This window comes from Ictidomys tridecemlineatus, chromosome 12 (assembly GCF_052094955.1).
Source record: "Ictidomys tridecemlineatus isolate mIctTri1 chromosome 12, mIctTri1.hap1, whole genome shotgun sequence".
Taxonomy (NCBI): Eukaryota; Metazoa; Chordata; class Mammalia; order Rodentia; family Sciuridae; genus Ictidomys; species Ictidomys tridecemlineatus.
In genome coordinates, this window is record NC_135488.1 from 99,407,713 (window position 1) to 99,429,132 (window position 21,420).

The following is a 21,420-nucleotide window of genomic DNA, read 5'->3' on the forward strand; positions in this document are numbered from 1 at the left end:
CACACACACACACAGAAAGTAAGGTTGAGGCTACGTGGTGTAATCCTGGCCCAATTTTTTTCTTTTTTTTTTTTTTCCTTCTCAAAATGGCATGCCCAAATTCCTCTCCTTCAGGGAAACTTTTCCCAAGGACCCTCTCAGAGTCTCTAAAACAGTCACACATCGACCTACTGATGCCCCAGAACTTAATAACAGGCTGTCATGTAGCCTCTTGTTTGTTGAAGGAATTGGTCTTCCCATCCAGGCAGTGACATGCACAGCCTGGGAGGGACCATAGTGCCACAATGCTCTCCATTGTCCTGGGTACAAAACAAAACAGGTGCTGAACAGGTAGGTATCTGTTGGAATTGGAGAGCAGCCAGTCAACTCCAAAAATTCTAGTCACCACCTGGTGACCAGCCTTTTCCCTCCCTCTAAAAGCGTGGGTCTGGTGAGTGGGGGGTGTGCTTACGGTGCTGAGATGGAGCCCGACAGGACAGTCTGGGCTCCAGCCTGCGCCAGCTCTTGGGCAGCTCTGCTGGAGACAGGACCGAGAGACTGACTCCCACACCTGTGCACTTGGCAGATGGGAGGTGAGGGCTCCAAGAGGACTGAACCAAGGACAGAACAGCTTTGGCCTTTATTGAAATGTGCCATTTCCAGGAGCACAGGCCTGGAAGAAGCCCAGGCCTCAAAAAGTCATGATGGTGCCTTTGGCTTTTGAAGCAAGTCTGTCTGCGGTGGGTGGGCTGCTGCGGCAGAGTGTGGCGGGGGGGCTGGGATGAGCATCCATCTGTGGGTCCTAGAATTCGGAGGTGTTCAGGCTCATGGGAGGATCTGCCCTCTGCTTACATCTTCTGCCTCTCCACAATCTCATTGCCAGGACACCCACCAGCATGCCCAGGACTGTTGCCACGGGCACAGCCCAGTAGAGCACCCTGGGGGCCTCTTCAGCCCGGTCTGGGAGGAGCCCACTATTCCAAAGGGTGTAGAGGTAAGGGCTGTCCTGGAGAGGGGGAAAGGTACATCAGAAGTGAAGCTCTCACCCAACCATCGCCTGGGACTCACCCTAGTCCCCATCCTGAGAGGGATGGCTACAGCTCTTCAAGGTTTGTAAACTCTTTCATTTACACTATGCTGGAAACTTCTGTATAAGGATGGGCCTCTCAAATGTCAACACCCAGCTATAACTCCCATTTGGTTTTCTCACCAGCGTCTCCTTTTCTGTCAAACCTGATTTCAAAAGACTGGGAACTGGTAGGTGACCATTGGAAGAGAGTCCTGGGAAGCTGATAGAGCTCCTGCCTCTGTGTCCTCCGGGTCACTAGTGGACATCTCCTCTCAGCCCCTCAGCTCAGAAGTACCCAAGGATCAGGGAAGATGATGCAGAGAAACAGCTGGTTTTGTAGCAGATTAAAGAACCTAGGAGTGGGAGGCATCTAGGTTTGCCTCCCACGGTCCTTTTCTTTCTCCCCTGTCTCCAATTTCTTCTCTCTCAGTGAACATTAATTGAGTACCTGCTGTGTGGAGCCCCATGTAATGAGTCCTTGAGGGTTGAGAATGGATACCTGCTTGCAGTGCTCAGGAGGGGGATGAAATGTGTACAGAAACAATCATGTCATAGAGGACAACGTGTCAACACAGGGGTACACCAGGAGGCAGGAATAGTAAGACGAGGCAAACCATAGACCAGAGAGGGAAACATCTGGGCCTGGAAGGAGGTGAACACTTTCACAGGCAGAGGAGGAGGGGGAGCCTCCGGGAGCAGATGGTAGAAGTAAGCACAGACATGGGCCCATGGGGCTTGTCTGGGAATTGGATCCGTTTTCCAGGGGTGTAGAATGTATTATAGCAGGATGTGGGCCTCCCTTCTGGGCTCTGGTCTCTGGGCAGTGGAATCCAGCATTGACAAGATGGGAGTTAATTATAGGAAGGCTGATCTGCATCCCACAGCAAGTGTGGGATGACAGAGAAGGGGGAGAGGAGAGCTAGGGAGCAGCTTTGTCAGTGATCCAGGTGTTGACAGTGAGGAAGAGGACGGAAGGCTCCACGAGCAGACACTGCCTCTTACATCTTTGCCTCTCAACCTCCAGCTGCCCCCATAGTGTGTGGCATGGGGGAGCTTCTTCATGCTTGCTCAAGGCCAAGGATGCTCTGACCTTTCCAAAGTAAAGAAAAGCTCAAAGCACCTGCCAGTGCTTGCTAGCTGCCTGAATGACCACTCATGTCCTGGGAGCTCCGGATTCTCCCTCCCCTTCTCCATGGCTTCCCCAAGGAACTGGACAATTTCAGAGGCAGGGAGACAAGGGCAGACTTTGGAATGATGACAGTGAGTGATAGTGCGACAAAGGCCTCCAGGGGCCTCCTTTATTCCTCCCGGTGGCAGCCCCCCACCCCAACAGGCAGAAGGTCTACTCACGGAGGAGGGGCATTTGAGTTTGGTTCTGCTGTGGGTGAAGTTGTTGGAGGTCGTCTTTTGGCCCACTGGTTCTAGCTGGAGAGAGAAAAAGGATGCCTTGAGTCTCTCTCCAAAGCTGGGAGAGACTTCTGGGGTAGAGGATGGAGGAGGTAGCTTAAACCATATTCTGTCCCCTGGAAAGGGTCGGTTGAAACCAGCAGAGTGGCAAGAGCCGCAGCAGAGACTAGCAGCCCTGGCTGGAGCTGAAACTGGCTTCTGACTCACAGAGCGACGAGCAGGACCCGGAATCAATGGCCAGAGTCCACAGCAGGTTTCTGGAAGGGTTGGGACCAGAATGCCCATCGCCTGGCTTCTCTTGTGGGTGGCTATGATTGCAGACACTGTATTTTCAATTTTATAAAATGGTGATGATCATATTTACCAACTTTTCCAAGTGCGTGGGGCTAGTCAATTTCAGAAAAACTTTGAAAACATATTGGTTACCATGACATCCTTACTACACTTGGTTTGTCAACCTTAAGAAGTTAGAATTTTCTCCCTTGAGCTGCTTTATGTGTTTGTCACATAGATGAAAAGATTTAATTGAAATATCCGTGGGGGTAAGTGTGGTTCAGTGGGATTCTGCTGAATGCTATCTCTGCACCCGAGTATGAGCTGGGAGCTGCTGCACTCGCTCCCCAGCATCTTTACCCAGTAACCTGCACCCTGACATGTGACCAGCACTGGGAAGAACAGACCTTGGATTCCATCCATCCTCCAAGCATTGTATAATCTGCTTCCTGACTGTTCCTGGCCACCAGGGACTGCCAATTCAGGAAGTGAAAGTAGTCTCTCCAAGCTGATGAGCACACCTGAGCCATGATCTCACTTTCTGTTTTCTTAAAGCTTTTTGCACTCATTCCTTAGTAACAGAATTAAAGGAGGGAGGTCCTAAGAGAGACGCCACAATGACCCACACTGAGCACAGTGGGCAGATGTCTGGGTCCTGGCTTTGCCAATGAGGACCATATGGTGTCACGCAGCCTACTGGGGATAGTGTTAAATACTGTCCTGAAAACTGCACAGACAGTTGTTTGGAACATCAAAATGAGATGGTGACGTGTGAGCTGGGTGGCTTAAGTATATAAGAAAGCCTTATTCTCACTTTCTGAGGGCTGAGGAAAAACCCAGAGGTGGAAGGGAGGCTGGAGGTTGGGTCAGCTGATTCTCTGGAATATTCCAGAAACTAACTGGCATATCAGTGTCTCCCTTCCTGCTGGTTCCTTCTCATCAGTGCTGTCTACTCTGCCTTCTCCTTGCCTGGCATGCCCTCTGCTACCTTGGCTGTAGTTCCTTATAACTTGCTCAGAGTTGTCCGGAGTCTCTGGCTGCCCTTGACAACCTACTGTTCTTTCAGCTGTTCATTCTGGATACTGGGAAGCCTCCACAACTTAACAGAGGTCTGGTCAGGGTCACCAACCACCTCCAGGTGGCTAAATCCAGGGGTCACTTTTTGTCTTCCTCTTGCTTGGCTTTTCAGAAACACTGGACAGAACTGACCCCTCCCTCTAAGAACACTCCTGGATCCCTGGACATACCTTCCTCCATTTCCTCCAGCACTCGACTCTCCATCTCGTCTCTAGCTGGCCTCAAAAGGCTGAATAAATGCTCTAGGCCTTGACCGTTGGCTTTGCACTCCTTTCTACCTGCTCTTTCTCCAGGAGCTCTCAGTGAATCCCAAGGGTTTTGAATACCATGTGTCATGCTAATAACCCCACTTTCTTTTTTAAAAATCTCCCACCTCAACTCCTTCTCTGAGTTCAGGACTCCTGTATTTAACAGCTTACCTGATCCCTCTGCGTGGATGTCTAGAAGGCAGTTCCCACTTCCCAAGCCTAAATGAATTTTCCCTCCCAAATGAATTTCTTGCTATCAGTCAACCCTCTCTTCAGTTTCTTAGACCTCAAACTGAGAATCTTTCCTTTGTCCCTCCCCAATCCCAAACATATCGTAAGTCTGACCATGTCTTTCCTCCACTGCCATCGCCCCGGTCCCAGCCACCTCCATGCATCAGCTGGAAACCTGCCTTCCAACTACACCCTTGCTTCTAGTCTTGCTCTGCACAGCACGGGGCAGTGGCGGGGCCTTGGTTTAAAATCAGCCAAGGACCTGCCCCTGCCCACTTCTTTGACCTTGTTCACCTCCCTCCAGTCACTCTGGCTTGTAAGTTCCTCAGATACTTCAAGATCATTCTTGACTCCAGGCCCAAGTAGGTCCTATTTCCTCTCCCTGGGACACTGTGGCTCTGGCCCTCTGCCTGCCTGATAGACTTTTGACATCCAGCTGTCAGTTCACAAATCATGTCTTCAGTGATGCCTCCCTCTTTTTGCCATCACCCCCTGTCCCATCCCCTGCTCTGCTTTTCTTAAAGCCCTGATGTGGCCATAAATTACCTTGGTGACTTAGTTGTCTACCTCTTGTTGTCTGTCCTCCCCTACAGTGAGGTTGAGATGGTACCTGGATGGTCAACCACATGGTGGTTGACCGCAATAGTTGTTTAATGAATAGATGGAGGAACTGAAGTCACCAAGATCTGAATGGAAAAGCTCAAGGGAAGAAGGCATGGAGTGGCCACAGGAAGTGAGTGGTTTTCCTAGAGCCAACCTTTCCTAAGCTGGGCACTATGGTACCAACAACGTGAGCAGCCAATGACGGGACTGGGCAGGAAGTGATGGAGCTAGTGGCCACTGGTCTGTCCTAGGGATTCAGAGGAGGCCCATGAAGGAGCTGGCACTTGAGCTGAGCGCTGAGGGTGGGCAACCTAAGAAAAGGGGGTGAGCAAGAGCCAGCTCAGAGGTGTGAACGGCATGGGTGGTGCAGGAAGCTTCAGGAGTTAACAGATTGGAAGGTGGAAGCAGAGATTAGTGGGTGTGGTAGCCAGAGAGATGAAAAAGGGGTAAAGTCCCGAAGGCTCTGTGTGCTGGGCTAAGGTGCTAGCCTGCTTCCTTCGAAGGTAGGATTTTGAAAGTTCAAAGGCAGGGGATGATTTGGTCAGGTTTTCTTTTATTGCTTAGGTCTGTGGAAAATAGATCTAAGGCAGTGGTTCATAAGCCCTGAGTGTTAAAAATCATCTGCAGAGCTTTTAAAAGTGCTTAATCTAGGACCCAACTCAGACCATCTCTGGGATGAGTCCAGCCAAGCACATACACTGTTAATGGAAGAGAAACTAACACAGTCTACAAGTGAGCTGCTCATCGGTTCAATACAGAGAACACACCAGCATTCAGATCAAGAAACAGAACATCGTCAGTACCCAGAGGCACCCCTGCCAGTACCGCTCACTCCCAGTAAGAGAGACCAGCATGCTGACTCTGACACCAGGAATTGCTAGCTTTCAAAATTTATGTACACATTTCCATGCTGTTAAAGTCTGCTGACTCTATAGATGTACCACAGCTGGTTTCCTTGGGTGGAAAATTTCCAGTTGGAGCTATTAAGACTAGTGCTGCTATGAATCTCCTTGTATGTATCTCAAAGTAGACATGTGCATACCTCTCTTCTGGGGGTAAAACCAGGAGTGAAATTGTTGGGTCTCAGGAAATAACACATATTCAACATTATTACATTTGCCAAAGAGTTTTCCAAAGTGGTTGTAGGTACTCAGTGTTTATAAGCCACTACATGGTTCTAATGTGCAGTCAGAAAGCTGGGAATTGCTTTTCTATGAGCTGTAAGTCTGGAGACAGTGGTGCCCATTAGGAGAGGTTGCAACTATTAGCTGGAGTAGGATTTCTAGAAAAGAGGGAGCATGCCACATGGGAGAAGTAGTCCTCATAAGAGAAGGAATAAAAACTCTTTATAGAAGACAAAAGAAGGCAAAGGAAGAGGAAAACTCCCCTGGTACTGCTGGTGTTTCTGGCTTCGCCTCTAGAAAGGTCTCTTAAGTAAGATATAAGAGCTTTTGAGAGAGGAGAGGCAAGAGATGAAAAAATTTAGTGCGTTTGTTGCTCCAGTAGGGCATCCAGGGAACAGCGGCCAAAAGACTGCAGACACTATGTCATAGGACTCTAATTATAATTCATGAATTCACTGGTTATACACGCGCTTATCAGGTTGGGAGCAGGAGGGAGGTTGGTGTGTGGTCAGGATGCTAGGGGAAGACATGGACAACCTACTCTCTGTTGTGCCACTGACCATCTCTGTCATGCGGGGCAGATTGTTTTGTGTCTCTGTATTTTAGTGACAGAATGTTCTGGCTAGATGACCTCTCAGATCTGTTCCAGCTCTAACAGCCTGTTATTTATTTGATGTCACCCTAAGGGTGAAATTCTAGTAAGAAGATGTTTGGGAAAGTTGGCACAAGGCTATAGCTTTACGTCTAGGTGGTTTGGGCTGAAAACATTAGACTCTATAATTATTTCACCAAATTATATAGTACAGGATAAGAAACTCTGGGGTGATTTTAGTGTAGTTTTGCTTTGTTTTTGTTATTTTAAAATTTGGGGTATGGCTGTAATAATAACGGCTAGGAAGCCATGGTTAGTCTTGGCTGGTTATCAATATGGCTCCAGGGCAGGGTCCACCTCCTTTTTTCATATCTAAGCACCACATACCTACATTTAGGAAAGAAAAAGCCTCATCTGGGTGAACAGGAAGACCTACTGAGATGCTTTGGAAGAGGCCAGAACTACACTGTTAATTTACACAGAAAGTGACCAATGGACTCTGTCATGATCAAGTCATCAATATGGTCATCGAGCCCCAGGAGATGTCCCAGACTTAAGCTGACCTGGAATACCACTTAGGTAGGAAGGACATACTCTGATGGAAAAGCTGGGAAGGAAAGGCCAAGGGCTTCACTTTCCTGACTCTTCTTGGAATCTGGATTCTCCTGAGGTCTCGGGGAGGATATGAGACACGCAATTGGGATTCTCAGTCTTTTAGGGTATTTTAAAAGGAATAAAATCTTGTTACTTAGCCTCTGAAGAAAAACTGAAAGAAATTCACAAAAGAAACATAAATGATCTTAGGAATTCCCCTGTGCAAACTTTGATTTTAAAACATCCTGTAGGGGTTGGGTGGGTGGGAGGAAATTCAAAGATGTTTTGATGGCAATTCAGAGTCCTAGGCTGAAAGAGTATGATGTGATTTCTTTTAGAAGTGGGCAGAGAGATGATGTCAACAGCTATCTGGTTGTCATTTCATAAGGATCCCTTTTCCTCCATCAGAAAGGACTGGATTAGGTTTCAACCTGGGAGAACAGGCTATGTGAATCTTTCCTTTTTGATGTTTAAAGAGGAAAACCCCAGGACAACCCAGTAGAGGAAGGCTGAGTCTGCAATTAACTAGGCCAAGATCAAACATCTTAGAAGCGGCTCTGGAAAGAAGAGGTTGCTAGCGTGGAGGAGGAAGTGTAGCAAAGGAGAAAGTCAATATTGTGAGTCAGCTGAGAAAGACACTGGACATATTGGAGGAGCTGACAGGTGTGGGAATATTTGCACAGCGGTGGCTGGCAGAAACACCGTAGGCTTGAAACTGCAATAAAAGAGCAGGATTGTAGATTGTTTAGTCACCAGGGGAGAAATGAGGGAACACGCAGGTCAGGGTGGGGATTGGGTTACACCGTGGGGCTACATCAAAGGAGGTCATTGGATTGGGAAGGCATTTCATTTGCTCTGTGCAAGAGGATGCAGGTATCCGGGTGACTGTCAAGCACTTCACACACAGCTGACCATGGTTCAGTAGTGAGTGGTCAGCCACAAAGGCCAGAGGTGAGGCATAAGGCCAGGGGCCCCTGTGCCCTGGTGCATTATGTTCTTTGAATAAAGTTCTCTTCTCCCCCGTTGGAGGGGACTGCAATAGATTTCAGTTTGGGAGAACAGGTTGTGTGGATATCTCCTTTTTGATGTTTAAAGAAATAATAGTTGGAAATGTGTCGAGATTGTAGTGCTAGAAGGGTAACCGGGTGGACATTTGTTGAAAGCTAATAACAGTATTGGCTGCTGCACACACTTCATCTCAATTAACTTTCTGTCTCGTTTTCACTGTTTCATAGATGTTGATACAGATGGCCAGAGAGATCACTTGCCCAAGGTCCCACGGTCAGCCACTGAAGCAGGCTGGTTCTCACATTCAGTCTATCTGATTACAAAGTCATCCCATCCTCTCACCTGGGCATGGCCAAGAGAATAAAGTGTGCGAGTGTGCAATGCATACATACATGTGCGTGCACGTGCACACACACACACACACACTTCACACACTTTGAAAATAATACATCAGGACAGATAAGGCATGTCTCCATTTCAATCTTTGGGAGAAAGGAGCCACCTCAGTAAGGTTTTGTGGTGAGCCTTAGATTCAGTGTCCTTGAGTCACCCCATGCAGGGCCTCAGCCACTCACCATGTTGTTCCAGAGTGCGATGGCCATCTCCGCGTGGCCACGTTCTGAGAAGTAGAGACAGTCTTCAGAAAAGAAGGTGAGGTCCGTGCCACCCTGCTGCAACCAGATGCAAGGAGATGACCATCCTGACCCCACTACCCACCATGCTCCTCCCGGAAGATGCCCTGGCCATTTCTCTGTCCTCCTTTCAACGGGTTCAGATACCGATGGACCATCTCAAAGATTTTGGATTTTTTTTTTAAACAGACATGAATTGTAGCTACCCATAGTCCATCCCTGCCCTGAAAGTTGAAAAACAATAATTTTAAGAAGCTTTCCATTCTATCCCAATCCAGCAAATATCAGGGCCATGGTGGGGGAGGCTGCCCACTGTTGATTTTCTTTCCACACACAGAGGTTCTCTGTACGGCCCAGCTCACCTTGTTCAGTGGGACGAGAGTGTTTTGGAGGAAAGACTGCACAACCACGGCGAAGTCCTCACGCTGCATGTACCGGTGCCAGTACGAGAACTTGGAGATGGCACTCTGGGGAGGGGAGAGGCTTCTTAGCCCTGTTGGCAGGGCTGGACGGACAGGGTCTATTCCTCTGCCTTGGGTGGGCTGTGGCAGAAGCCAATCTGCTCCAGACAAAGGCGACTTACAAGGGCAAAGCTAGAGTGACACATGCACTCATTCTTTCTGTATCCTTTAGTGAGCACCCTGCTCCTTGAGGCCCTGGCTGGCTGTCAGGATCAAAGCTGAGCTGAACCCAGCGGCCACAGTGAGAGAAGCCTCCCCTCTTCACCCACCCACCCAGCTCCTTCTGGGGCCTCTGCAAGGCTGAGTCGGAGCCACTGACCAAACTGCCGGAGGTCTGGCCTACCCTTGCTGCGTGAAGATGACAGTTAGATCCAGCTTAAATGGGGAGCATCTTAGCACTAGCTCCCCAAAATGCCTGTGAACATAGGGGAATGAGAGTCCCCAGTTGCGAGCTTAAACGCCAAAGTATAGACTATAAAAGGAACAATCTAGATGTATTGTCCTCAAAGAGTTTATCGTCCATCTGGGAAAAGCAAATAAGATCTAAAAACACAAGAACCATAGAGAACTCTAGGGTCCATCAGGTGCAGACTGGACTTGGTCTGGGGACACATCTCAGGCGAAAGTTTAGTCGGGGGAAGTTTTTCAGAAAGGTGAAGAAGACCACCTCATGAATGAAGATGGGTCAGTTTGCAGAAAGGCTCAGGGCCAGCCTGTCCAGAGAGGGAAGGACAAGAGCAGAGACAGACAGAAGCAGGAATGTGTCGCAAGAGAAACCGGAGCGGGGAGAGGAAGAGGGACTGGGGGTCGGGGAAAGTGGGTGTGACTGAGTCTTATGTTCTTTGGGAGTGGAGAGGTGAGAGACGGGCACAGTGACCGTCACCCACCTCCCCTGGGTGGAGATGTGGCCCCTACACAGGCTCTGTGGGGGAATGACCACATTCCACGGAGTATACTCTGGTGGTCAAGTCCTGTTCATCTGCTCAGGGCTGAGCCTGGGCTGGGAGGTGGGGATTCTCCTAGTTTCCACTTTGGGATCTCTCCCAACCCCTCTTCTCTGGCCTTGGGGTCCGGTTTGCCTGGCTAAATATTTCAGGGGGCTACGGTCTGTCTTTTAGGGAATGACATGCTGTCCATCCAGCCCCTGCCAAACACACCGTTTCTGAGCCCTTGCTCAGGGGACTCAGGGGACTCAGGGGAGCTCCTGACTGGGGCAGGAGTTGGGGGGCAGCGGGGCTCACCTGGAGGTTCCAGTTCACCTTCTTCAGTTCTTGCATGGCCGGGGCGTCTTGAGAGTGTCTGAAGCAAGTGCAGTTGCTCCTGTGAGAAAAGGAATCTCATGTCGAGGCTCCCCTGGGGCTGCTGGCTCTGTCCTCTTGGGAGACTTGCTCTGACACAGAGGCAGCAGCTACCCTCCAGGGACCTGCATGCAGCCTGTGCTGCCTCACATGGGGTGAAGGGACAACACGCAAATACCCCCAGAGCACACCCTTGCTGCCTCCTGGATGCAGGTCACAACCATAACTTGGGGGCATGAGGTCCAGGGGTGCTTTTTGAGGTTGGGGGAGTTGGCCCTACTGTCAGGTTTCCCTGAGCACAGGCTGCCTGTTTCCTTTGCCCCTTGATGACTCCTTCCCAATTCTTTAGCCCTTAGGTTTTCTGCAGAGAAGGCCTGGGTGGTAAGAGCGCTGGAGTTCAGGGAAGACCACCATGACAGCTCGGTCTTTTGACACAGAATCACTCCCCATGCTCTTGAGGCTCCTCAGCTCCATCTCTGAGTGCTTTGGGTCCTCCCTCAGGGCTCCGGTGTGGGAAATGTGCTGGGAGCTGAGACACCAGGACAAGCTGGAGCACAACACCAGCAAAACCGGAGGAATCATTCAGAACCTCCCCTGGCCACGTGGGGCCTGGTTCCTAGCAAGAATGGAAATGGGCTGGCTGCCTTCACAGCAAATCCATTTGACCTCAGATAAGACTGACTCCTCAGTGACCCACTGACTCTCCTCCCCCTCAGCAACGGTCACACAAACTCTGGGAGAGTTCATCTGGCTTCGGAGGATGGTGACTTCCTGTCAGGGTCCTGCTGATCTTTAAAGAAGATCAGTCCAGCCTCCAACAGGAATTCTTGCCTTGCCCACCGGGACCTTGCCTTAGGTCTTAAGGATCATTTGGTCTTTGTCTCTCACTTCACAGAAAAGCAAATTGGGGTCCAGAGAAATGGACCTGCACAGGGTAGCAACGTAGAGGCACTATGATTCAGTAACAGAGGCACTTTCAAATGATTCTCCAAGCCCCTGGACAGGTTTTCTGGCTCTGCCTGCACTGCTCTCCTCCACCTGTGAGCCCTGCCCTCCCCAGGTGCCCTTGCCCTGGGATCATGACCTTTCACTTACGGAGCTGCCAGCAGCATGGTGCACTTCCTGTCTGGGTCCTGGTACAGGCTGCTCAGCTCCATGACCTCTACCACGTTGATAAAGGCCCTCGGAAGCTGCAGGGAACAGAGGGGTGAGCTTCATGAGTTCAGACAGCTGTGGGGGGGGGACACTGGCTACTGCTGGAAGGAGTCTGAGGGATCGTCTGTTTAATTTTTTTTTTCTTTTTATGGGGTTGGGGACTCTTGCTCCCAGGGAGGCATTAGACAGCTGGTTGCTGGCAGGACCTGCCATTCCCACCTCTTCATAGAAGATGTCCAGGGCCTGCTGAATGTGCTGAACATACTCCTCGGCTGAGTGGCCCTCCTGCAAAGAACATGGGGGGCTCTTTTCAGTCGTTACATTCCACTCAGAAGTCAGGAGCACAGGAGGCTTCAGCTGATAGCAGGAGGTGGGGCACAGAGGGGCTTTGGTGGTCCTGGCCAGGCTAGAAAGCCCAGTCTTGTTGCTGGTTGATCGAGCGTGCCCTATAAGAAGTGGAACCCTTTATGCTCCTATATCCCCCTGTCATGCTTTGTGACTCAACCCAAGGGACTCCTATGACCCATATCCCCGACTAGAGGCTGATTTAAAGGTACTTCACAGTGCCCTGGGTGATGTGTATGGAGAACATAGTAGGTGCTCAGTAAGTGCTTGCTAACTGACTCAGGGTTTTGCTTCATAGCATGAGGAAGACAGTCATATTTTTGGATATAGCTCTGGGCTCCTTAGAAGGCATCAGAAGAAGACTGACACCAGAGGGTGGGTGATGCTCAAAGCTCTCACGCCAAACATGGATAAATGCTTGTTGGTAGAGTGTGGTGCCTGGCCGCCGTACCAGGCTCAAGGCAGGAAGTGGGAGATTAGACAAGCTTTCTTTTTCTTAACACAAAGAGCCTCGACCAGGTGAGGGCTGTGTGCTCAATTCCAGCTCATTGCTAGACACAAAACATGGCCCACGGACACCTGATCATGGATGAGCTCCTGCCCCCGGATGCCAGAAGAGGTGCTGAGAGTCAGCAAGGAAGGGAAACAAACAATGAAGAAAGCCAGGCTGAAGAGCTGCAGCGTGGACGAGGCATGTTCTTCTCCAGGAGTCTGCCCTTTCCTGCTTTTGCAACTCGGCCTGAGTAACCTGGTGGTGGCCTCCACACCCTTATCCACAAAAACCTGCTCTCAGGAGCATGGGCTAGGCTGTTTGCAGGAAGGACAAGTATTCTGAGGCTGCAGAAAGCATTTCCCTACACCAAGTGTCCACAAGCAACCTGGACACCTCTGGTTTCCAGGGAGTCCTGTGGTCCAGGACACAGTATTATTGAAGTCCCCAGGCAGCTGGACCCCTCTTGTCTTGCAAGCCTGGGCAGTGAGGAAGAGAAGGGGCTGGGAGAGCTGACCCCTATGTGGGCAAGGATGATCCCATTGAGAGTTGTCCTCCATGAGCCACAAGGAGCCTTAAATGGCTTCTCCCCACGCCCTGACCGTCCAGTACTCGATCACACCCCCTCAGTCAGGGCAGCTGCCTTTTTTTTTCTGGCCACATAAAATACAGGATGTCCCCATCTTAGAACAAGATGTGTTCCAAAAGTTGCAACTTCCCAAAGTTTGTTAGCCCGGACACGTCTCCCCATAGAGACACTGTTAGGAATGGGGTCAGGCTCCCAGGCCAGCCAGCTGAGGTTGGTTAACTCACGAGAGCCCTGAAGGCAGCAGACCACCCTATCAACTCTAACCAACCTCATTTATAGGATCGTTTTACTTCCTCTGCAAAATGGGGCAGAGACCCCAGGTGGGCATGGGGTAGAGAAGCGCTAGGCACCTATCTGAGTGAGCAGGATACCAGATGGTGGCACCAAGTGCCTAAGAGAAACAGTCTCCTCATGAGCTGGAAGAGCGGGTCCATCTAGACCCTTCTTCTGAAATCCGGGGGCCACTCAGGCAGTAGGAAAGGCCAGTCTCACCTGCTATGTGTGAAGGGATTGGGGGGGGGTGCTGCCTGGGCAGATTCAGGAGACTGGAAGCCGAGGCAAGTGTGATTCCCATGAGAGAGGAACATGAGACAGGGTCAGGACCCGGGGCAAGCATAATGACCAAGGTCAACAACTTCATTCCTGGTCCCTGATGGGGTGGATCAGGGGCCTACCGGATTTTCGCAGTAGTGACACAAGTCATTGACACCAACGAAGAGTGTGATGAGCTTCCAGTCTTTCTTCAGGTTGACTTCCTGAGGGAACAGATCCCGAATTTAGGCCCTGGGGCATGTGAGGTGGCACCCACCCAGCCACCCAGACAGACCCCATGACAGAGAAGGTTGAAGGGGAGGGTGCCTCACTCTCATCTGGGTGCCTAGGAGGTGGGGAGAAGTGTGTGTGTGTGTGTGTGTGTGTGTGTGTGTGTGTGTGTGTGTGTATGTGTGTGTGTGTCGGGGGCAGTGTTCAGCTCACACAGCTGAGCAGGGTCGATTTCCTTTGAAATCCTCTTAAAAGAACTGCAGTCCATGAAGTGGAGAGTGGACATGTTCCACCCTTCCCTGAGCCCATTAAAGGCTGACTGGATTAACACGCCTCTGAAATGTGATCTAAAGCCTTCAAAGGAGCAGAGGGCAAACATGCAGCTAGAAGTCAAAGCCGGGCTGCCTCTTAGAAGCCTTCTTGGGGCCTGAGTCTGAGGAGGGAGAACTGGAGCCACAGCCCGCAGGGCCAGGAGGCGGGGTGGGGGCCGGGGAGGCCCTGGGAGCAGCAGCTTCCCGCTCAGCCACCACCATAATAGGAGTCCTGCCAGGAGCTCCTTCCAAGGCATAAACACAGAGCATTTGAAAAAAAGTGCCAGCTCGAAGTTTCAGAAGGGCTGGGTGAGCAGGAAGGAGGAAGGATTGGAATGAGGAGCCTATTTTTAGTACCTTGCGTTTATATAACAGGACTCTGAGAAGCCAGCTCTTGGGTAAAGAGGAGGCTGCCAGAGTCCCAGGCCCCTTTCTGCTCTTTCTTCCACCGTGCTCTCTCGCAGCCTACCCTGGGGCACAGGGCCGAGGAGGTCCCCTGGCCCCTCTCCAAGGCCAGCTGGGAGTAGGAGTCCCTGGGTGCTCACAGCTGGTCAGTGGGGGCCCAGGGCCTGTACTCACAGGGCTGGTTTTCATCCGCTCCACCAGGTCTCGGGCCTGGGCCGGCATGTCCCTAGGCAGGGGTAAGAGAAAGGACCTTAGAGTCACCCAGAAACAAGGGCTCATGCTGTGGGTTTTGGCCTGGGAAGAGCGATGCTTCAGGAAGAAGAACATTCTACAAAGGTCACTCTTTCCGAACCCATCAACCAGCTTCTGCTCTCCAGAATCTCAGCCAAGTCCTCCTCAGAGAGCTGCTGTGGACCTTGAGGCCACCTTGACCCAGACCCTGACACCTTGTTATCTGTATCCAACTACCCGCTTCGGCAGGGCCGGGCCTCACTGGCCACTTGGCTGGAGACGTGGTCAACCTTCCCGTCAGGGATTTTCTTGCTACTTTTGTCAGTCTGCTTCCCTGGGAGCTGAGCCTGTTCATTTCTTATTCGATTGCCTGTTTTAAAAATAACCTTTTGTATATTTGAAAAAAGTCACAGACCTAAATTACCCCTCAGCTTTCTCCTCTCCCAGCTTAATGACTCCTTTAACCTTTACTTCTAAGTCCCACTCTCTGCTCCTTTAATCCTTCTGTTTTTCTTCCCTGGGGTTACTTGGATGTCTCCTCACATTTTCTTCTCTTTCTTTCTTTTCTTTCCTTCTCCTTCCTTCTTTCCTTCCTTTCCTATTTTTTTATTTATTTAATTTTTTGCCTCTCTAACAAAACAGGGTTAGTTCTCCCTTCATCCCCTAGATGCCTGCCGTATAGAAAACAATGAATACTGCATTCTGGAAAAGTGATATGCATGCCAAAGGAATATCATTTAACAATAAAAAGGAATGACCTATGGCTCCACCCAACATGGATCCTTCTCAAAATAATTTTTGCTGGATAAAATAAGTCTCACACACACACACACACACACACACACAGGAGTACACATTCTTTGATTTCATTTATATAAAGTTCTAGAAAATTGGGGCTGGGGTTATGGCTCAGTGATAGAGCATGCACCTTGCATGTATGAGGCACTGGGTTCGATCCTTAGCACCACATAAAAATAAATGAAGGTATTGTGTCCAACTACAAGTAAAAAAAAATATTTAAAAATAATAAAGTTCTAGAAAATTTAAAGTAACCTATGGTGACAGAAAGCAGATCAGTGGTGGTCTGAGATGAGGATACTGGGTAGAGTCAGGAAGGAGAGGAATGGAGAAATTATGAGTGGGTACAAGGAAACTCCTGTGGGTAATGGGCACGTTTGATCTTGATTGTGGCTCCACAGGTATATATATATGTGTGTGTCAGGATTTATTGAACTGTATATTTGTGTGTGTGGGGGGGGCGGGGATGGAACCCATGGCCTTGTGCATGCGATGCAAGCACTCTACCAACTGAACTGTATCCCCAGCCCTGAATTGTATGCTTTACATTCATACCATTTATCATGTGTTAGTTATATTTGTTTCTTTAAAAAAGAGATGGATATGAGAAGTTAGGTCATCAAAATGCATACAGCCAGTGGAAGTTTCTACGAAAGAAGCCATAAAAGTAAGCACTGATGTGGGATGGCCATTTAAGACCTCTGTGTGGCCGAGCCCACAGGGTACCATGCCTGGAGGAGAGTTGGCTTCCTGTACACCAGTGCTACTGATGAGGACATCAGAAAACCACAAAGGAAGCCTGTCCTGGGTAAAGGTGACCGACCACAGCATGCTTGTGACCTTTTGATAGGTTCAAGATGTGATGAAGAGAATTTGCAGGTGACAAGCCCCTCCCGGGAGTAGTAGGGACAGTGAGGAACACCCATGCCCTCCTTCTTCCCAGCCGTGTTCTCCCCACCCTTCAGGCCCAGGCCAAGTCCTGCTTCCCCAGGAGACTTTGCTCAGTGCTCATTTGTCCACATTTCCCTGTTTCCTCCTTGCCCAGAGCCCAGGGCTTCTGCTTTCAGCGCTGCTGTTACCTTGCTCTGAGCTCGCACAGCCTGCTGAACCCTGCCTGCTGGGGCTGGCTCTGCATCTTGTAAAGGAGCAGGTTGGGCTAAATGACGTTGGGGGGGTCCTCGCTAATTTTCCCACACTCTACCAGGTGCGGGTCGGGGCAAGCCTGTCCTTGGGCAGTGGAACATCTGTCTTTGGTTCACGCTTTACACTCTTCTGTTCTCCTAACTGTTGTGCGTGACTAAGTATCAAATCATGTCAGTCTGCAGGGTCGCCACACACAACACTGTCTTTCCCCAAAAGCTGTTTCCTGTTTGCTTAAGTCTCCTTAAGTAGACCGCAAGCTCTTTGTGAGTAGGAGTTCACCTTTGGATTCTTTTGTGTCTCTTAGTAACCACCTTGAGGCTTCCTCCTTTGCAGGTGTTGAGTGAATTTTTGCTTGTTGGTTGATGGAAGGGAAGTTAACTGTTAAGTAAAACTTTGAATCTAAGCAACCTGATAACGGCAAACATTTTTTTGTGTACATGCATACTATATACAGTTCTAAATTCTTTTCAAGGATCATTTACCTCATTGAATCCTTATGACAACCCTGAGAGGTAGGCAATATTATTATCCCATTTTCATAGAGAAAACTAAGACTCAGAGATGCTAAACAACTTGCTCAAGATCACACAGCTTAGCAAGTCTCTGAGCCGGAATTTGGACACAAATGGTCTGGCCACGATCATGAGATGGTTATCTCATGATTTTAGGTGCTCTGCTATGGTGTTTATCTCTCTTCAGGGGAACTCATTCTTATCCATGCTAATAAGTGACAGAGAAAAAAAAAAGTCATAGGACAGTCATTCAACCTTACTTAAATCAGTGACTTACTGATAAAATAAGTCTCACACACACACACACACACACACACACACACACACACAGGAGTACACATTCTTTGATTTCATTTATATAAAGTTCTAGAAAATTGGGGCTAACACCAGACATCAGAGATGTCTGCAGGTCTCATCTACCTCTCCTGCTATTAACCCTGTCTGGCAGGGAAGCTAAGCAGCAATAAATAGAGAAGGAGAAAGGGGCTCACGTACCAACAGAATGAGCTATCAGCTGCTGAGCTGTATGGTAATAATTAGGTGTTGATGATGGCAATCCTAACAGTACATGTTCCTATAATGGCCCCACCTAGCCCAGTTTTTTGGTAGAAAAATAAGTCCTTCCTGCTTATGACGCTGAGGAACTGACAGTGTTTCCTGTGGCTCAGAGGCTCACGCCGTGACTGGGGCCCGGGTTACCATTTCTGAAAGGAACGTTCCCTGTAAACAGTGAGTGAAGGCAGCGTGGTTTCCCTGGTGATCTGAACGCAACGATCCTTCTGCAAAGCAAAAGCCCAGCCTGCTCCACTCCATGCAGAAAATCAATGAACCTGCTCAGGCATTTCAGCTCTAATGATCTGGGTTGTTGTCAACAGCAGAGACCCCAGTGGAAACAACCAACCCCCATGCTGTTTGAGGGGCCCTGACATTGAACTCCCTAGTGTCAGAATATGAATTTTTCAGAGTCAGACTCAAGGTTCTGAAGCAATATGGGGAAGAAAGGAAGGGTGGACACCCACAGGGTCATGCACTGAGCTTCTCTGTGCTGAGAGCCAACCTGTGTGTGTGTGACATGTGCCTCTGATGGACAGGAGGTAGAGCTGGAGTCAGCAGGGCCAGTGCCCATCAGGGACAGGGCGGATGTGCTCCTCCTGCTGCCCTGGAGAAGTGGTAAAATATACCACCAGAGCTGCATTCAGGCATGGTCTGATCCTGGCTCCTCAGAGAGCTTGCTGGGTTACCTTGGCTGCTCAGGAAACTCTCTAAGCCTCAGTGTCCTCATCATAGTGTCCAAAGTGTAAGAATGACATGAGCTAATTCACAGGGAGGGTTTGGCACAGGGACAGCATGCAGGAAGTGCATCTGCACAGCTCTATGACCCAACAGGGACTAGGCTCCCAAACTCTGTCCTCCTTGCCTCCTCCCATGTCCATCTTGATCTCTCAGCCTCACCCCCCAACCCTCCTCTTACACCCAGAGCTACTCACCGAGCTCTGGCTCCTTCCGCTGCTACATTTAATCCTGCTGTCTCCTCGTGGGTACCGGTGGAGAATCCAAAGATGGAGGGGTTGAACTTCTTCAGAATGTCTTTAAAGAGTAGTGGGACAGAGAACATAGGTGAAAGGAGGCAGGAGCCCTTGGGAACAAAGAGGCTTACAGTCTTGGGGTACAGGTGTGGAGCAAGAGGGTTCTGGTCTTTCTGGAGCTGGCTGACTTCCCTCCCTGCAGACAACCTCCTCTTCCCCTCTTCCAGGGAGTAGGCCCTGACCTCAGTGAGGGGTATAATGGCTCCTTGGTGCTGGCTACTTACTGGGCAGTGTGGTGTGGGTCTCCAAGGCCCCATCTCCACCAATGCTGGGGAAGAACAAGAAACTTGGTTAAAAACACCCTGACTTGCTGCTCCATGTGTCAGCACGTGTATGAGCCAGACCCAGAGGATCTGCCCTGGAGCATCACACCCCCACCCTCAGAGCTAAGGTAAGCATCATGGCATCCTCTGGGGTCTCAGCACGGAGTCATGGGATCTGACTTCATTCCTGGAGGGGTGAGAGGGGAAACACACCCTCACACCTTCTTGGGGGAAGCATTGTCAACAGCCCCAAATAGCCTCACCTCCAGGAGAGGCCCCTCCAGGATGTGAGTGGGTTGCTGGAGTTGCTTGGTCGAGCTCCCATTGCTGTCTGTGAAAAGCAACGAGAAGGTTCCAGGTGGCTGCTGGGCCAGGCTGCAGAGCAAGTATCCTGGGAGAGGCGCCTCTGGCCCAGGGGTACAACCAGCACCCAGATTTGCCCCTCTGAAAATCATACTGGCTTTCTCCAGGCCACCTTCAATTCCAAATTATCACATTCTTCTCCCCAGGACCCTCCCAACAGCCAGGAACCTAGTCTTGTGGATTCTTTCTTCCCAGCTCCTGGCACCTGTGTCTGTCTCTCGCTGTCTTTGCCTTATTTCTGGATTAGCATCTCGTCTCCCTGCTGTGGGCAGCACCCTGGACCCCTGCCTGACCTTCCATCTCCTCTCTCTTCCCCTCCCACCAGCAGGGCTGCCACCTGCTCCTCTGAGCATCTCTGTCTCTGCGTGCCTCCCTGGCCAGTACACCTCCGACCCTTCAGAGCATCTCCAAGGGTCAAGGCCAAACTCTCACCAATGTGGACACCGTCATGTGGTACCCACTTTCCTTCCCTTTGTTTCCTTCCTCCTTCCCTGTCCATACAAACCATCAGGTCTCAGCAAATTGACCTGTCACTGTTTCCCAAGCCATATGGCCTCACTACTCTGCCCCTGCCCACCCACTCCATCCTTCCTGAAGGGCTGAGCACTCTCCTTTCCAGCCTCTAACCTCCAGTACATGCCCTGAGATGCTCATTAACTTCCACCTCCTCCATAAAGCTTTCTCTACACGATCTGTCTTTAAAAAGAAGAAGCTCTTTGAAATTTATGAAAGGAACTCAATAATCAGCAAAACATACAAAGATTTAAAAAAAAAAATGAGCAATCTACTCCCACCTCAAGAATCTTGCCCCTGCTCCAGAGATCATCCCCCTCCCCCACCCCACCAGGGGGAATTCAAGGTTATCAGCCTGGGAAGTGCCCTCTGCAGCTTTCTCATGTTTACACCAAAATGAAAACATCTGCACACATGGGGCTGGTTTGTTTCCACAGAAATGAATACTCTATTTTGAAAGTCCTGGATGTCACCTCCATGGTTCTGCATAATTTTCTTGTGGCCCTACGGGAGGGCTATGTCCCATCCTTTTCTTTTGGATGATCGAGCATCATGAGCACAGCCAGAGCTAAACACTTGGCTCAGGTCGTTCACTTAGCGAGACGGTGCTGCTGTGCTGAGTTGGAATCCCTCTGCCCCGAAGCAACATGTCCTTAAGTTGGGGGTGACAGTGGGCAGTGTGTGGTAAGACCTACCACCCTTTGGATCTGAGTTGGTGCAGATGAGTTCCTGATAAAGGCAGGTGGCTTAGACAAGTGTCACGATGCACCAATGAAATACCTAAGAACAAGGGGACATGGGAGATGGCTTTTCCCCAGGGATGGGGGGGGGGCTCATGGAACAGGTGGTGTTTGAACAGGGTGGGGGGACGATGAAGGGGGAGGACACCTATTTTGGTGTCTGACACATAGCATGGGGCGCACTGCTGACTACAGAGCCTGTGCTGAGAAGGGGCTGACCGCACAGGGCCTGGCTGGGCTCCCTGGGACCCACCCTGGCACGTGGCTCAGTACTCACAGTCAGTGAGTCTCCCAGGGCAGCCACCACCTTGATGTCTGCTGGACGGAGCTCGTGGACTAGGGGAAGGAGAGAAATGGTTGCAGTAAGGGTGGAGCATCTGCTCTTCAAAGTAGGAACTTTACCAGGGCCCCTGGCTCTGCCCTAGTCCCATAGGTCACCAGAGTCCCATAGGTCACTTATTTCCAGTGTAAAGCTTTAACAATTTTGTCCCCCCCGACACTTGTTCAGAGTAACCAAGGCTTGACAGCAATGGGCTTGATGGCTATCGCCCATTCTGAGAGGAGCCCAGTGGTCCACGGAGCATACACAGGTGGGCCCACTCCTGACTGTACTGCCTC

The 21,420-nt window shown here is 50.2% G+C and overlaps 1 protein-coding gene across 4 annotated transcripts in view; it reads right to left on the reverse strand.

Annotated features, from left to right (window-relative positions):
• Nucleotides 1–600: 600 nt before the first annotated feature.
• Nucleotides 601–21,420, reverse strand: part of Plb1 (phospholipase B1) — a 93,566-nt gene continuing 72,746 nt past the window's right edge. For 2 of the 4 annotated variants that reach the window (XM_040271525.2, XM_078029467.1), the window contains 13 exons: nt 21,080–21,138; nt 19,450–19,517; nt 19,148–19,191; nt 18,825–18,924; nt 14,828–14,879; nt 13,850–13,930; nt 11,971–12,036; nt 11,692–11,786; nt 10,540–10,618; nt 9,200–9,304; nt 8,781–8,876; nt 2,399–2,473; nt 601–985 (listed from right to left, as the gene is read on the reverse strand). In XM_040271525.2, the coding sequence (XP_040127459.2) occupies nt 782–985; nt 2,399–2,473; nt 8,781–8,876; nt 9,200–9,304; nt 10,540–10,618; nt 11,692–11,786; nt 11,971–12,036; nt 13,850–13,930; nt 14,828–14,879; nt 18,825–18,924; nt 19,148–19,191; nt 19,450–19,517; nt 21,080–21,138 (1,124 nt within the window). In that variant the 3' untranslated portion in view covers nt 601–781. Of the gene's footprint in view, nt 986–2,398; nt 2,474–8,780; nt 8,877–9,199; nt 9,305–10,539; nt 10,619–11,039; nt 11,230–11,691; nt 11,787–11,970; nt 12,037–13,849; nt 13,931–14,827; nt 14,880–18,824; nt 18,925–19,147; nt 19,192–19,449; nt 19,518–20,176; nt 20,242–21,079; nt 21,139–21,420 lie in introns of those variants that run through there. The other 2 variants (XM_078029468.1, XM_078029469.1) reach the window with 2 other exon arrangements.